The sequence below is a fragment of the Equus caballus genome, chromosome 19 (assembly GCF_041296265.1).
Source record: "Equus caballus isolate H_3958 breed thoroughbred chromosome 19, TB-T2T, whole genome shotgun sequence".
Classification (NCBI taxonomy): Eukaryota; Metazoa; Chordata; class Mammalia; order Perissodactyla; family Equidae; genus Equus; species Equus caballus.
In genome coordinates, this window is record NC_091702.1 from 20,912,885 (window position 1) to 20,930,026 (window position 17,142).

The window sequence follows — 17,142 nt, forward strand, 5'->3', positions numbered from 1 at the left end:
TTCTTATGGCCAGGCTCCCACCCACCCTGGCCTGCGAAAGCTAATCCTGGCATCAAGAAGGGAGTTCAGAGCCTGAAAGGGAGAGGGCAGTGCATTTCTAGACCACTTCTTTGCCTACTCCTCAGGAGCCAAGACCCTCCGGTGAAGTCCTGGGTCACTAGGGAGGACAGCCCAGCAATCTGGCTCTTCTCCTGGTGGTGAAACGGCAGGCTGGTGACCAGCACAAGACCAAACAGCCCCTGAGGGCTGGTTAAGGCCCTTGCATTCTGAAAGGGAATGTTTCTGAGCAACATCGCCACTTGCAACGTCTCCTCTGGGGGTCGGGTGGGATGGGCTAGAGGAGAGGGGATTGATTTTTACAGCAATTTGCGTTGAGTTTCCTGCCCATGTTAGATCAGGATGGGCAAAAAGTTGCTAGATGCACAGAAGTCCTCTGTAGTCTATAACGTGTTATTCTAAGGAAGGAACTGTGATTATTAACTTTACTTTGTGTGCTGCAAGAGTAGACCACTGGAGATGGGGGAGGTGTGAGGGAGGAACAGGAGGGGAAATGCAGAGCAGAGGGTCTCTGCTGCTCCCCCCACACCCATGCTCTGTCTGCTGGGATGATCAGGGCATGGATAAGATGAAGCCACTTGCACGCATGTGCACAGGGGGTGGTGCTAACTGACCTATCTGTAAACCTTTGGGTGGGCAGCTGAATTTCTATAAACTGCATCCAAGGTTGCCCTTGTGTTTTCCTTTGGCTTCCAGGACAATCCTGTTTTGCAGCTTAATGATCCACTGGCCTGGTTTCTTTAGGTAGTTGCTAAAGATGGTTTTTGTTTTTCTTTTTGAGGTGGGGGGTGGAAGGAGGTGCTTTTCACATGCAGTGGCAGCAGGAATGGCAGGGTACACTCCAGATGCTGGTTCTTTCCCAATTTGGTGACTGAAGTGAGTGGGACCCTCAAGGCCTGGGAGCATTTGTGTAACTACAAACCTGTTGGCTTGTCAGCTGGTTCCCTCCACTGCCAGGGGCTGAGGAGGATGTTGGATGTGGCTAAACTGTTTCCGTGATAGAAATGCTGGGATGGGACCCCCCAGCTGAGAGATGACACATCAAAAGTGTGAAATGTATCTCAGGGGTATGATCCTGGGAGACAAGCCTGCAGGCTTCCTTCTGAGGACTCTCCTTGGCAGGGAAACCTGAAGGGGAGAGCTTGAGCTGGTGTAAAAAGAGCGAGCAAGAGCAGACAGAAATTGCATTTCCCCTGGGAGATTTAAGAAGAGCGTCTCTAGAGGATAATGTATTCTCTTTCCCCACTCTGGGGGAGCCTCGCCTCTGCTGCCGGGAAGCTCCCAGAAGACAGAAGAGCATTGAGGAGGGTGCACAGAGGCCACAATGCCTCTGCTCGCACACCCACCCGTTACTGCCAGCCTATGATCTGAGCTCCTTGGATGGCGGCCCACTCCCTGCACGCTATCCCCTGGGTTGCAGTGGACACCCAGGGCCTGTGTGTAGAGTGGGACAGGGATGGAAACTCAGAGGCCATGGCTGAAGTGAGGGCCTGGGGCTTCTCCCATCTCCAGTTTGGAGTGCTGATTTTCTTCTTGTCATTAGTGGATGGGGATCCAGGGGGCATGAGGCATGTGCATAGAAACACTAAAAAGGCACAAGGAAAGGGCTGGTTCCCGACAGCAGGGACCTCTGTCCCAGAGCCACATTTTAAAATCAAATATGAAAAGGCCGTGAGGAGAGTTCCATAAGCATTTGGTACTTACGGATACATATGCTGTCAGGCAGATGACCAGGGACGCAGTGATAGCATAAGGGATGGACGTGTTGGGATTTTTGGCTTCCTCTCCGGTGGTGGCGATGATGTCAAAGCCAATGAAAGCATAGAAACATGTGGCCGCACCTTGCAGCACCTGTATGAATAATGGCATTTGTTAGACTCAGTGAGAGGGCAGCACCAAGGCCTTAGACGTGGTCCCTGCAAGTGCCCAATGCCCGGCAGACATTATTGAGTGCAGAGGGGGTAATATGGTGGAACTTCTGTTAAGCACTCGAATTTTGATCTCCTCCCCTTTCTAGCTGTGTGACCCTGGGCAATTCCCTCATGTCTAAAATGGAGATGAGAAGAATTATGTCCGAATAAAAACTAGGTCATTCAACTCATTCAAATCATTTTTGGCATTATGTGGAATTATAAATAAATCAATAAGCTGGCTAACCCTATGTCTTGGGGGAACTCATTAACCTCTCTGTACTTTGTTTTCATTCAATTGTTCTCAACCACAACCAGAGGTTGTATGACCACCCCTAGAGGACATTTAGAAATGTGAGGAGGTATTGTAACTGTCACAGAGACATGGAGTGGGTGCTTCTGGCATTTAGTGTAGGGGACTCAGATGTTTCTGCACAAAGAGTTGTCCTGCTCAAACTACCATTAGTGCTCTTGATAAATCAGCTGTATGGTAACTTCCAGATGTGAAATGATATTAAGAATTTTCAGATCTTCAGATATTCTATTGTCTGCCATAGGAAGACAGGCAGAGACAGTTTGATTTTTCTGCTCCTTTTGGGGGCTTAAGTGACCTCACTGGGCTATAAGGCAGGAGAAGACACGAGGTGTGAGGCAGGGAAAGCTGGGGAGGTGGTATCCAGTGACATCTGCTGGATGTCTGTCTGACAAGAGCCTATGTGGCTCCCAGGGTGGTTGGGAATTGATAAGTCAAGATGACAGTGAAAATCTTTCCTTGAGGAGTGTGTTACTTTCTTCCAAAGAATCTATTGAAATTTAAATGAAGTTTCCCCACTTTAGAATTCTCATTATCAGCTGAAAGTAAAAAATGTGCCCTCTGAGAACAGGAACAAGACAAGGATGCCCACCATCACCACTCTTATTCAACACAGTACTGGAGGTTTTGGCCAGAGCAATTAGGCAAGAGAAAGGAATAAAAGGAATCCAAATAGGGAGAGAAGAAGTGAAACTCTCACTGTTTGCAGAAGACATGATCTTATATACAGAAAACGCTAAAGAATCCATCAGAAAACTGTTAGAAATAATTGACAACTACAGTAAAGTTGCGGGATACAAAATCAACTTACAAAACTCAGTTGCATTTCTGTACTCTGATAACGAATTTATGGAAAGAAAACTCAAGAATAAATTCCATTTACAATCACAAAAAAAGAATAAAGTACCCAGGAATAAATCTTTTTTTTTTTTTTTTAAGATTTTTTTTATTTTTTCCTTTTTCTCCCCAAAGCCCCCCGGTACATAGTTGTATATTCTTTGTTGTGGGTCCTTCTAGTTGTGGTATGTGGGACGCCGCCTCAGCGTGGTCTGATGAGCAGTGCCATGTCCGCGCCCAGGATTCGAACCAACGAAACACTGGGCCGCCTGCAGCGGAGCACGCGAACTTAACCACTCGGCCACGGGGCCAGCCCCCTACCCAGGAATAAATTTAACTGAGGAGGCGAAGGATTTATACAATGAAAACTATAAGACATTATTGAAAGAAATAGATAATTACATAAAGAGATTCCATGCACATGGACTGGAAGAATAAACATAGTTAAAATGTCCATGCTACCTAAAGCAATCTACAGATTCAATGCAATCCCAATCAGAATCCCAATGACATTCTTCACGGAAATAGAACAAAGAATCCTAAAATTCATATGGGGCAACCAAAGACTCCAAATTGCTAAAGCAATCCTGAGAAAAAAGGACAAAGCTGGAGGCATCACAATCCCTGACTTCAAAATGTACTACAAAGCCATAGTGATCAAAACAGCATGGTACTGGTACAAAAACAGACACACAGATCAATGGAACAGAACTGAAAGCCTAGAAATAAAACTTTACACCTATGGACAGCTAATCTTCGACAAAGGGGCCCAAGAACACACAATGGAGAAAAGACAGTCTCTTCAATAAATGGTGTTGGGAAAAGTGGACAGCCACATGCAAAAGCATGAAAGTAGACCATTATCTCATGCCTTACACAAAAATAAACTCAAAACGGATCAAAGACTTGAAGATAAGTGCTGAAACCATAAAACTCCTGAAAGATAAAGTACACGCTTTGACAATGAACTTAAAAGGATCATTTTGAATACCATGTCTTCTCAGACAAGGGAAACAAAAGGAAAAATAAACAAGTGGGGGGTTCATCAGACTAAAGAGCTTCTGCAAGCCAAAGAAACTAAGATCAAACCCAGAAGGCATCCCACCAATTGGAAGAAAATTTTTGCAAATCGTATATCTGACAAGGGGTTAATCTCCATAACATATAAGGAGCTCACACAACTGAACAACAAAAAAACAAACAGCCTGATCAAAAAATGGCAGAGGAGATGAGCAGACATTTTTCCAAAGAAGACATACAGCTGGCCAATAAACACATGAAAAGATGTTCAACATCACTAATCATCAGGGAAATGCAAATCAAAACTACACTAAGATACTACCTTACGCCTGTTAAAATGGCTATAATCACTAAGACTAAAAATAACAAATGTTGGAGAGGGTGTGGAGAGAAGGGAACCCTCATACACTGCTGGTGGGAATGCAAACTGGTGCAGCCACTATGGAAAACAGTATGGAGATTCCTCAAAAAACTAAAAATAGAACTACCCTATGACCCAGCTATCCCACTACTGGGTGTCTACCCACACAATTTGAAATCAACAATCCAAAGTAACATATGCACCCCTATGTTCATTGCAGCACTATTCACAATAGCCAAGACATGGAAACAATCCAAGTGCTCATCGACTGATGATTGGATAAAGAAGATGTGGTATGTATATGCAATGGAATACTACTCAGCTATAAAAAAGACAAATTCATCCCACTTACAACAACATGGAAAGACCTGGAGGGTATTATGTTAAGCGAAATAAGCTGGACTGAGAAAGAGAAACACCAGGTGATTTCATTCATGTGTGGAATATGCACAAACACACAGACCAAGACACCAGTTCAGTGGCTACCAGGGCAAAGCAGGTGGGGGTGGGAACAAGGTGTGAAGGGGAGCACCCATGTGGTGATAGTCAAGAAATAATGTACAACTGGAATTTTACAATGATGTAAACTATTATGAACTCAAAAAAAAATAAAAAACAATGTGCGTCTTTGAATGCTTGGGGATGTCCTTTAAGGGGAAGATGAGAGAGATTTTTCTGGACTTGTGTGTATGTGGAGGGCCTTGGCAACATGTAAGCTCCAGCCAGGGGTCCAGGAGCGATGCTCATTGTAGACTGGACCCTTTGTTCTTTTTCTCCACATTGGGTTTATAAATGATGACATTCAAAACAAGTGCCAAACAGACACCTGCCCCCAATTTTGACTCTTACCGTTCCCATCAACTTCTCAGTAAGTAAAAGACAAAATACTAAGTACTGGAACCTACAAGGTACCTCACAAAATTGAAGGTCTTCTGAAATCCTCAAAAGCACCTTTGCTCATCTGTAAGATGAGCTGGTCTCCTCTGCAGACTCTCCCGTTAGGATTCTGTTTCAATTCTCTAACTGGGGGCTCTTGTCCCGGGGTCCATGCAATTTAAGGGGTCTCTGAATTTTGCTGATAAAAATTTGAATCTTTATTTTCACTAACCTCAGACTGAATGTTAGCATTTCTTTTAATAATGGATGTAGGTGGCAAGCTAACAGTTCCTGTGACTTTGTCACCAGTAGCAATCAGATATTTTCCTGTCACATCAGACTTGTTGCAGAGATCTTGAAATATTGCTTGTGCTCATTGCTACTTCCAAATTATGATAGTTATTAGACATAGATATTAATATTTAAAGCACTAATAAAGAAGCACATTGTTATTATATTACAATTTAAAAATATTTTTATAACTATATTCAATATAATTTCTTTCTTTTTTTGAGGAAGTTCAGCCTTGAGCTAACCAACATCTGCTGCCAATCCTCCTCTTTTTGCTGAGGAAGACTGGCCCTGAGCTAACATCTGTGCCCATCTTCCTCTACTTTATTTGTGGGACGCCTGCCACAGCATGGTGTGCCAAGCGGTGCTGTGTCTGCAGCCGGGATCGGAACCGGCGAACCCCGGGCTGCCGAAGTGGAACATGCACACTTAACCGCTGCGCCACCGGGCCAGCCCCTAATTGATTTCTTTTGAATTCCTATGTAATTAGGTTATTCATTTATAAACACAACTTTCAGAAAGGGTCCACAGTTTTCACCAGACTGCCAAGGAGTCCATGGCACAAAAAAGAAAATCTAAGAACTCCTGGTCTATTCTAGTAACCCATGTAGAAAGAACTTTTCAAACCAGCAATTGTCACCCGGGGGCTATTTGCTAGGAGAGGAGATAACTCCAATTTCACTCCAGTGAAGTCCTTTGTTTTTCTTGGCCTCCAGGCAAGGAGGGAAAACAGAGCTCACCTCATTGTACATTGTAGAGGTGCACAGGTTTGGAAATGTGCTTGTTTTCATTGATCTAGAAAATGTTTCTGGTCTTCAAGGATAGACGGATACTGGGATTGCAGGTTCGCTAAGCTGCTTCCATCAAGGAAATCCTCACTTTAAGACAGCTTCCAGAAAACAAGTTCTCCCTTCTTCCCTTACACACACAAACACACGCACACACACACACACGCACCCCTCCTGTAGATCATACAGTGACCTGTTACGACAATCAGTCTGATGATGCGTCACTCCCAACTAGGCTGTCCCAGGGGTACAGTGCCATGCCTATTTGGTGTGGTCAGCTCTGGATGGAAAGGTCATAGATACCGGGAGAGCTCACTGCTGAAGAAAGGAGGGTGGGAGGGTCCTAAATAAGAACTCTGGGGGCAAATCTACCCTAGAAAAAAATGAGAGGTCTGTAATCCACGCTATGTGAGGAGTAAGTGGGGACCCAGGGGCATCTCACTTGAAGAAAAGAGGACTCAGTGGAAGACATGGAGGACACCCTCCAAGTCTGAAGGGCAGACCATGCAGTGGTTGGAAGAGAGGTAAGCTGTAGGCTCCAGAGGGAATCCCAGAGCCGCGCATGTGAACGGGGTCAGGTCTGGTCAGGAGTTCAAACTCTAGACCGTCAAACCTCAGCTGGTTCTGCCACATACTAGCTCGGTGACCTAGAACAAACTCCGAACCTCTTGGAGCTTCATTTTCTTTATCACTTAAATGAGATAAAAATAGTATTTAGCTCATAGTGTTGTTACAAGGATTAAGAGAGATAATATAGTAAATCACCATCATATAATACAGTAGGTACTCAATAAATATCAGCTCTTATCAGCAGTGTTTTTATTACTTTTGTAAATTTTTCTAGAAGTAGATGAAACCCAAGGGCACAGACAAATTCCTCCTCTTTGTTCTTCTTTTGGAATGGACACATTTTATTAACCGCTCCCCTGTGCCAGGCACTGTGCTAGCTGATGTGGATCCAGTCATAAGCAAAAAGTACCCTGAGCTTGGCCCCTGGGGCTTGGAGTCGAGAGGATACTGCAAGACCCAAAAGGCAACCTTGACTGTGGTAACAAATTGAACAAAATTAATAAGTACCTATATTATTTGTAAAACATAAATGCTGCTTTTTTCCAGATGAATGAAAGAATGGACGGCAATTACTGATAATGTTTAGATACTAGAAAATTAACTGAGATTCAATTGGGAGGAGAAAGAATAAGTTTGCAAAGAGAAGGTCTGTTAGCCTGAATTTGCATAGGTAGCACTCAAAAGCAATTATGGTTGAAGACTGAACAGATCAGAGGTAGGACGTTTGGAGTTTCTACTACGTCAGGCAGGAAACAGAATTTAACTTGGAGGGTTCAGATGAATGATTTCAGTGAAGGGCTATAGGAGCCAAGGCTGGGAAGGAGTGAGGAAGAAACACCCTCAGCTTCTGATAATATTTCCCATTGGCTAAACCCAACAGGAAGCGGCCAACAAGAGGTGTACTGGAGCATAGAACAGAGCATGTCGGGTGGAGAATGCATCTGCGGAGTGGAGGCAAATGGTGAAAAACCAGCACACCTGCCAAGGTCAAACAGACCCTGCCCTAAAAACATGTAGATTGAATAAACAGATTATTGAAGAGAAGGTAATAAAATTGGCAAATAAGGTCACCTTTTTACTTCACTTAGTTTAGATGAGTTTTTCTTCCTTGCAAGCAAATGATCCCTGATTGGTAAATACAAAAGGGCCGTGAAAAGAAGCTGTGTATGGGTGTGTCTCTACCCAAATAACCACTAAAATTGCTTTCCACTTCACTCTATCCAGATCTCAGATCCGGTCACTCGTATTTAGGACTAGGATACCCTTCCATGCGTGAAAGCATGCGTGTGGTACCTAGGGGTGATCGTCCGTGAATAAAATTGGTGGGTGAAGCGTGTGTGTGTGTGTATGTGTATTTCTGGATTCATTGGTGCCTTATCTTAATTCACCTTTAACGTTTTACGTGAGTGAAAAGTAGTATTGACTTTTTAATTTGATGACATAAGCAGAGATTGTTTCCAAAGTAAACCTGATGTAGCTGCTCAGCCAGGCGATCCAGATAGGTCTGTCCCTCTGTAGAGTTTTGTGGGGAAGCAGCACGTGCTTCAGTTGCTGGAGTGCTGCTGCTTAATGAGTTGTCACAAGCAGTGTCATTAGTGGCCTGCTACTCAGTGTGTGGGGTCCCTAAAAGCTGGCCTCCTGTGCCTTGCTGATATTTGAGAGGCATTGAGATGAGGCAGCTCTCCATATTCTGCCTTGGCCAGTCTGCCAGATGCCTGGGAGATAATTAGACATCTTTATATAATTCACTTCCAAGGTAACAAGACAAAACTCCAACTCTAATAGCATTTTCCATCATCCTCATGCTCCAGATCTATTAGCAGCCTGTCCACAGTGGCAGTGGAATGTACTAATATGTTCCAACAAATGGATTCAAATGTGAAGAACATGAAAAACAACTTTTCCTTTGTTTGGAGGCTATCAGCATTACCCACAAGTACTTGCTATGGATGGTTTTCTTGGGAGCTATTTGTGCTGATAGCATGTCTTTTTTGGCTAAAGAAAAAGCATAAGATAGCATCAAGAACAAATAACATACAGAGAATACATGTCCAACAATGTTCAGGGGCTGAGGAATTGCAGATGGAAGCAGGAGTTCAGCTGAGGGCCAGCAGTTACTTGATACAGGGACAAATGTTTGTTGTTCTTAAGCTCTTCAAGACCAAAGAAGCATTTGACCCAGAACCTGTAAGTGAGTAAACCATTCCTTTAGCTATTTTCTTTGGAAGGAAGTGGTTGCATCAGGGGAAAGAATAGGCTTATGAGGGGTCCATGGCCAGAGGAAAGATTGTTTGTTAACCCTCTCAAAGCACTTGAGAATTGTGTTTCAAGTCATGTAATGGTATTCTTATAAACCGTTCCCTACACAATGGTTTTCTCCATCCCATCCTACCTAAAGTGACTGAAAAATAAAGTGGATTGGAACTCTGAACTAGTCCTCCTGTCAATGGTAGGAGCCAGGTTTTCCATAAAGAGTGAAGAAGTTCATGCAGCTGCTAAGTAGGCAATTTGCTTTTGTTGATGATTGTTAGATAACAGAACAGGGAGGGTATTTATTAACTTGGTGGATGGCATGCTCATGAGAGGCTGTCAGATCTTAAAAAATAGGATCTATATTCAAAACACCCTTGCTGGACTGGAAAAGTGACCCGAAACCAAAATTGAGAAAGAACAAGTCCAGGCCAGTTTGCTGGGGGAGGAAATGTACTCTGCAGAAATCCAAGGCCAGGCAGATAGCAAAGAGGATGAGTCAGCAACATGTTCACACTGGGCTGTCCTTTGTGCTCAGATGATGCTTTCAGTCACAGCCACTAGGGCACTTATTTGAATTTCCTGCAGGGGTATTGGATTTGCAGTGAAAAATCCAAACTCTCAGCCATGCCTTTTTGGTGGCCAGTGACAAGCCTACTCGGTAGTAGGTTTGGGTTGGAGTGAGGTCAGTAAGGCCCAAGGTGCGAAGAAAGACAATTGGTCCCATGTGTCCAAACCGGTGGGATGTGGAGCAAATGTGGGCTTTGGCTCATCTAGAACTGGGATTGAATTTTAACTCTATTACCGTCTAGACTGTGATCTTAACTTTTCCAAACTTAAGTTATTTCGATGTAAAAGTCAAGATTATTGCATTTATTTTATAGGGCTGTTGTGAAGATTAAGTGAAAAGTGTCTATGAAAGAGTGTGTCATAAAGAAAATGTTGTGTTAGAAATAACATCCTCCCTTTCATTTTTTTTTTTTTTTAAAGGCAAGGTGTTTAAAGATTTTATTTTATTTTTTCCTTTTTCTCCCCAAAGCCCCTCGGTACATAGTTGTATATTCTTCGTTGTGGGTCCTTCTAGTTGTGGCATGTGGGACGCTGCCTCAGCGTGGTTTGATGAGCAGTGCCATGTCCGCGCCCAGGATTCGAACCAACGAAACACTGGGCCGCCTGCAGCGGAGCACGCGAACTTAACCATTCGGCCACGGGGCCAGCCCCTCCTCCCTTTCATTTTTATGCATGATTTCTGATGTTCTCTTCTGACTACAAAAGCTAGTGAGAACCTGGAATGCATAAATGGGAGCCCCTAAGGCTGGCTCGATCAGCTCCTTCCATGATGAGGTGGGCTCCTGACTGAGGAAGGATGTGGAGCCCCTGAGAAGGGGAGAGGAGACCCCCAAAGAGAATAAAGACCCCAGAACAAATTACAAGGGGAAGGGCTGAAAGACTCGTTGATCTTCTTCAGCCTGGGCAAAGGGTATCTACACAGAGGACGTTAACTCTTTCCAGGCTTTACAAGGGGCCTAGACCACAGCGTGAGCCACTGAGGTGAGCTATCAGGAGGATTTTGAAAATTAAGCATGAACCAAGTAATTAAGACAAGTCTTCAAATTATTTTGATCTGATATCTTGGTAAACAATGCACATTTGGCCTGGGCTGGTTTAACTGCACTCCCATCTGAAAATAAGGACAGAGACTAGCCCATCTCTTATTGTTCCTCCCAGCTCAAAGGAAATGAAAATGTAACATGTCAGGTTAATTACTTTACTAATTTTTTTTTACAGAAGACTCAGAAGGGAGGGGTCATTGTGCAACAAGGTACTTGACATGGTAGAAAGGGCTTTGGAGTCACACAGACCTGGGTGGGAATTTAATTCCTGGACTGACTAGCTAAGTGACTTCAGGTAAGTTAACTAACCTCTCTGAGCCTTGGATTCTCCATCGTAAGTTGGGGATAGTAGCATCTGTTTTTAAGTTTTGTTATAAGAGTGAGATAATATTCACAGAGCACAAGGACGACACCTAATAGGTAATCAATAAATTCTAGCTCCTTCCTCCTGTAATTATCACTATGGCTAACCACACAACATGCACCTAAAAACATCCAAGATTTAATTCTTCTTTGCAAGCATTTGGTGCAACTACTTTTCCCACTTGATGCATGGGAAAACCTGAAAGCACAGAAGTTAGTCATTGGCCAAAGTCTTACAGTAAGTCAATAACCCAATAATTTCTTATATTGTTAAGAAAATAGTGAGAACATTTTTGTGTGTTATGATGAAAACGCAATTGAGTTTCGGAAAAACATTCTTTCTTTGTCACTCTTATAATTTGTTGTTTCTCTTATTTGATAGGAAAGGAACGATTTGTATTGTAAGAAAATATAGACTTGGGGATCCAGAATGGGGTCAACAGTGTTTCTTTGTCTCTTTTTCTGGTTTTAACCAGTTTCAGGGTTTATTCATTTCAAGGAGGAGGGATGAATTTTGTGGTTCTGTGGAATTCTCACAGATAAGCAGAAGACTAGAAATCTTGGCTTAAATTGCTTCCTTGCTTATTTCTTTGCACTGAACAGCATGCCACGGTTCAGAATAAACAGAAATTATCTTGAGTGTTCTCCAAGAGAGAGTTCTGGTCCCTGGACATCTTGGAAGAAAACCAATCTAAGCAAAAGCTACAAAAGCAAAACCGTGGGATCCTGGACTGGCTCTCTGCCACCAGTCCTGGGCAGGTGTGTCTCTCTTAGTCTCAGTTTCTCCACCTGTTAAATGAGGTGATAGCACCAGGTGACCTCTAAGGTCCTTTCCAGCTCAAAAGTCTCTGGCTTATGTTCTATTATTTTTTTTTTTTAAAGAATCGGCTGGTGAATTTTTACCAATAAATCCATAAGGTAAGCACTTTTAGTCACATTAGAGAAAGAATCCGAGTGCGACTTGGAACTACTTGTTAGGATAAAGAATTTGCTGCTCTGACCCTCTCATTTTTCTTTGGCATAAACCAGACCACCCGATCACAGGGATGAGGTGTGAAAATGTCTTTTAGGTCCTGCCCACTCTCTTGCCAGCCCCCAGACTACATCAGACTTTTCTGCCGTGGGTCCTGACTTTGCCACTTACACAACATGCTTAATAGCAAGTCATTTGACCTCTCTGAGTGTGAGTTTTTTCATCCATAAGACCTGAATGTAAATATCTTCTTTGCAAGGTTATTAGGAAGATTAAAAGAGATATTATATACAAAGCACTTATCATAGCATTAGGCATATTGCAAGTGGCCAAAATATCCAATCTGCTAGTGTTATTTGTATAAACTAAGATCTCAATAAACGTGAAACAAACAAATAAAAAATTATATGAAAACCACTTCTTCAGAACATTCCAATTAAATTCAGATAAAAGGTGATGAAGAGGGAACCGTGAAGACTATAGGACAGAGTAGCATTTTCTTGAAAGTATGTCTCAGGTCGGTCACAGGGTGAGAGGTAGAACGTGCGACAGCTTTCCCAAGCTTTAGGAATGAACTCACCCCTGACCAGCCGTGGGGCAAGAACTGGCCCTCAGCCCAGTATTTCCCATTGATGAAGACGAGGCCTGCAATCATGATGAACACCCACACTGCCAGGTTCAGCACGTTGAGGACGTTGTTGAAGCCCACGGAATTCTTCACCCCCAGTGCGACGATGATGGTGACGATGATGGCAATCACTAGAGCCAGAAGGTCAGGGTATGATTCTTCACCTTTCCCTACAGGGGAAAGACATGAGTTAGTATTGCCCAGAGGGAAAAAAGGGCCATGCGAACTCCCAGCCCCACCCCAGGGCATCTGCACTGAGCTCTGAGAACGCGGTCAGCTTGTCATGGAGGGAGGAGAAGGAACCGTGTGCGTGTGTGTGCATGCACGTGCATGCCTACACTGAGGTCCACATGTGTCATTTGAAAATGAGAAGGTTTTGGTATATAGGTGAAATGACCTGGTATCCTGGACCAAAAATTCGGCTACATGATATGATGATGACAACAGTGCCTCTGGAACCACAGCACAGAACATTTGAAGTCAGGACTCTCCTGGGACACTTGGGATGCATATACGGGTCTAATATTTGAAATTATTTGAAAAATACTTTATCTTCATTGGTATTCACTTTATAATCTATAAGTTTTCTATTTCATTCTAGCAATCTTTTCATTATTAGCAAATTTTAAATATATGTCTTTGAAAACTATTGGAAAAGGGTGTTCTTTCCATTTATGTGTATGTGGTTGCAGAGAAAATGACCAGTGAACATGCCCCGCCTGTTTGGTCTAGTCCGTTGGCCGGTGGACTCCTGCCCTCTACAGAGTGGACAGGGCACTGCCTCAGCAGTCAGGGTCCTGACTTTTGCCCATTACCAGCTTTGTGACCTTGGGCAAGTGCCTCATTCTCTGGACCTCATCTGAAAGTGAAGGGGTCGGACTACCTGATTTTGGAGGGCCCTTTTAGACCTAAAATTCTGTGACATCGGTACACTGAGGAGATGTAGCCTTCCTACCTTTTATCTTCTCACGGTGTCTGGGTCTTTGGCATTTTTGTCAGTTCTTCTGAGATAGGGACACTGAAGTCAAATGACTTGCATGCAGCCACAGAATCAGTCCTTGGACGTTCTGGGGCAAGACCCTAAAGCTTCCTCAACTATTGGTTAGCTTCCCAGGAATGTGAAAGGATAAAGTCAGATATCAGGATGAAAAGTGAGTGGCAAGTGATGGATGGAGCCTAAAGTCTCATGGTATTTGTTATGTGAGCTTCCGATTGGTTAGGATTCAGTCAGTTACATTACCCCTCTTTGACCTCTGATAGATTAGAATCCATTTTGTTCCTTTTAAAAATACATTTTCTTGGGGTCAGCCCCGTGGCATAGTGGTTAAGTTCAGTGCACTCCACTTTGGTGGCCCAGGTTCGTGAGTTTGGATCCTGGGTGTGGACCTACATTACTTGTCAGCCATGCTGTGGCGATCACCCACTTATAAAGTGGAGGAAGAACAGCACAGATGTTAGCTTAGGGCTAATCTTCCTCAGGAAAAAAATATATATAATAAAATAATATAATAATAATTTTATATATATATTCTCAAGCCAGCCCTCACGGCCTAGCAGTTAAAGGTTGGCACACTCTGCTTCAGCGGCCTGGGTTCAGTTCCCAGTGCCAAACCACGCCACTCGCCTGTCAGTAGCCGTGCTGTGGCAGCAGCTCACATAGAAGAACTAGAAGAATTCACAACCATACACAGCTATGTACTAAGGCTTTGGGGGGTGAAAAAGGAAGAAAAGGGAGGAAGATTGGCAATAGACGTTAGCTTAGGGCAAATCTTTCCCTGCAAAAAAAATATATATTTACAGGTATATATATTTTCTTATTTAAAAATTAATACATGTTATTTATGAAAATTTAAAAAATCTGATAAAACCACTGGAGAAGTTCTTTACAGTTCTTTTTCCTGCATTGGTTTTATTTTTATATAGTTATTCACAAGATGCATGTATAATTTGTATCGTTTGTCACACAACATTACATCAAAAAGATATTCCATGTTATTGGAACAGTCTTCCTAATCATCTTTTTAATTGCTAGCTACATAATATGCTTCCACAATTAACGTAATCATTTGCTCCACTGTAGTATATTTGGGCTGTTTCTCACTTTTTGTTATTATAAATAAGGCTATGATGAACATCTTTTCCTATAAAGTTCTTATGGAAATTAGAATGATTTCCTTAGGATAGATTCACAGGGGAAGAATTACTTTACAAAAAAAGTAAAGACATATTTAAGGCTTTTGATATATTTTGCTACATAGCATCCTGAAAGGAATTCATTTATTTGGACCAGTAAGTTTGCACGTTGGGGTGGGAGGATGTGGCAGTCTCACCCAGGCCGTTGAGTGTTCCCACGCTGTCCACCATCCAGCGGCTGATGGTGTGGTTTGCCAGTGAGTCAAACATGCTGCTCAGAGCACTGGCGCCGGCCGCGGTGCCAATCAGGTACTCCAGGATCAGGTTCCAGCCAATGAAAAATGCCACAAATTCGCCGACCGTGACATAGCTGTAGGTGTAGGCTGACCCTGTGGTCTTGGGGACACGGACTCCAAACTCTGCATAGCAGACACCTGCATGGGACAAATACACAGATGGTGGACTTCAAGATATGAGCTGACCTCTTGATGGTTAACCGTCTTGGGTAGAAATATTGGGAATCTTTGAGATCTTAGAACAAATACACAAAGTTTTATGTACGTGAATAACTTTAAAGCCAGTTCTAATGTCATTCAACCTCAGTTCTAGAACTAATTCTAATGAAATATGGGAAACTGATCTTCTTTACTTAGAAAAATTCCCATTTGTTGTATGTGTCTCTGTCGCTGTTCCTTTCCTGTCACATATCCAGGGTGAACGTGAGCCTAATTCATATTCATTACGAGCCCCACACTTGATGGCATCAGGGTTATATTATGCATAACATTCTTCTCCTTCATTTTTACATATTACAGAAGGTGCTCCTCATTTGAGAGCGATCCTTTGAGCAATCTGTGAAAATCTTGTACTATTTCTAGTGGAAGAGTTGATAAAAAATGCAAATATAAATAAATGTCTAGTTATCAACAAGGAAATTTAGCACATGCAAAAGATCACTGAATGAACACTTCTAGAGTGCCTACTAGTGCTTGGCAGGGTGCTAAGTGCTGGGAATTAACAAAAGCAAGTGAGACATGGCCCTGCTCTCAAGGGAAGATATACCAGAAAATCAGTGCCCATCATCGGCTGCGTCAGCTCAATAGTGCAGAGATGAAACGAACAAGGAGAGTGGAGAGGAGACGTGCATCAGCTGGTGTTGAGGTCTATGGAGGAACTAAATGGACAAAGAAGCTGGGACATGAGTCAAAGACAAGGCAGAGAGTGACAGTAGGAAGCATTTGGGTGGAAGGGAGGGTGCATGAGGGGACTGGGAGAAGATGAGGCTGGAGAGGCAGGCATAAGCCATGTGTTTTCCATAAAAGATCCACTTTCACTGGAATCATCTATTGAATCATAATTTTAGGAGATGGGGAACAGAAATCTGTCTTTTAATGTTTCCCACTTATATTTGAAAAATACTGGTATATTGCCTGCTTTGTTTGATAGAATTATAAATCAAGCTAGAAAGAGATGGGAATACACTAAACCTCTGGAAGTTGGGAGGGTTTCCTACATTGTGCTAGGAACTCTGGGTGTGGGGCCAGTGGGTGCTAAGTTGGAGGACAGACATAGGACAGCTAGGAGGAAACACACCAGGAAAGGAGTGTAGGGGGAACTGAAAGTAAACTTTACCTTCAGTCCCAATTTTGGACAGGGCCCACCCTAAGGTTCTCTCATCACAAATCGGGGAACAACAGTTCACTCTTTTGTGACTAAAGAGAGTAAGTTTCTTCTCCTTTAGAAGGAGTGAAATCGATACAATGAAGCAAGAACAGAGATGTCAAAAGCAATGACACAATGAATAATTAAATGTTATGCAAAATCTCTTTTCCTTTCCCTCAGTGGCATCGGCTGTCAGAACATCCATATGGAAGGAACACTGGAGCAGTTGGGCTGTGCTCTTGTCTTCACTCCACAGTGAGCCTGTCCATCTCTATATTCAGTTTACTTCTTTGTAAAGTAAAGGAATTAGATTGGATGCTCTATTAAGGGTCTTCCTACTCTAACACTCTGGGATTCTATCGTTACAGTAGTCTCCTCTTTTCTACATGGGATATGTTCCAAGACCCCCAGAGGATACCTGAAAACATGGGAAGTACTGAACTCTATATTTACTATAGCTTTTCCTAACGGCTTCATGGGCGGATGGTATATACAGC

The 17,142-nt window shown here is 43.0% G+C and overlaps 1 protein-coding gene across 1 annotated transcript in view; it reads right to left on the reverse strand.

The window, feature by feature from the left end:
• SLC7A14 (solute carrier family 7 member 14) overlaps positions 1 to 17,142 on the reverse strand; it is a 116,871-nt gene that overhangs the window by 22,575 nt on the left and 77,154 nt on the right. The window contains exons 3-5 of the mRNA XM_001492326.6: positions 15,181 to 15,417; positions 12,803 to 13,020; positions 1,762 to 1,908 (exon numbers count right to left, since the gene is read on the reverse strand). Coding sequence (XP_001492376.1) covers positions 1,762 to 1,908; positions 12,803 to 13,020; positions 15,181 to 15,417 — 602 coding nt within the window. The remainder of the gene's footprint in view (positions 1 to 1,761; positions 1,909 to 12,802; positions 13,021 to 15,180; positions 15,418 to 17,142) is intronic.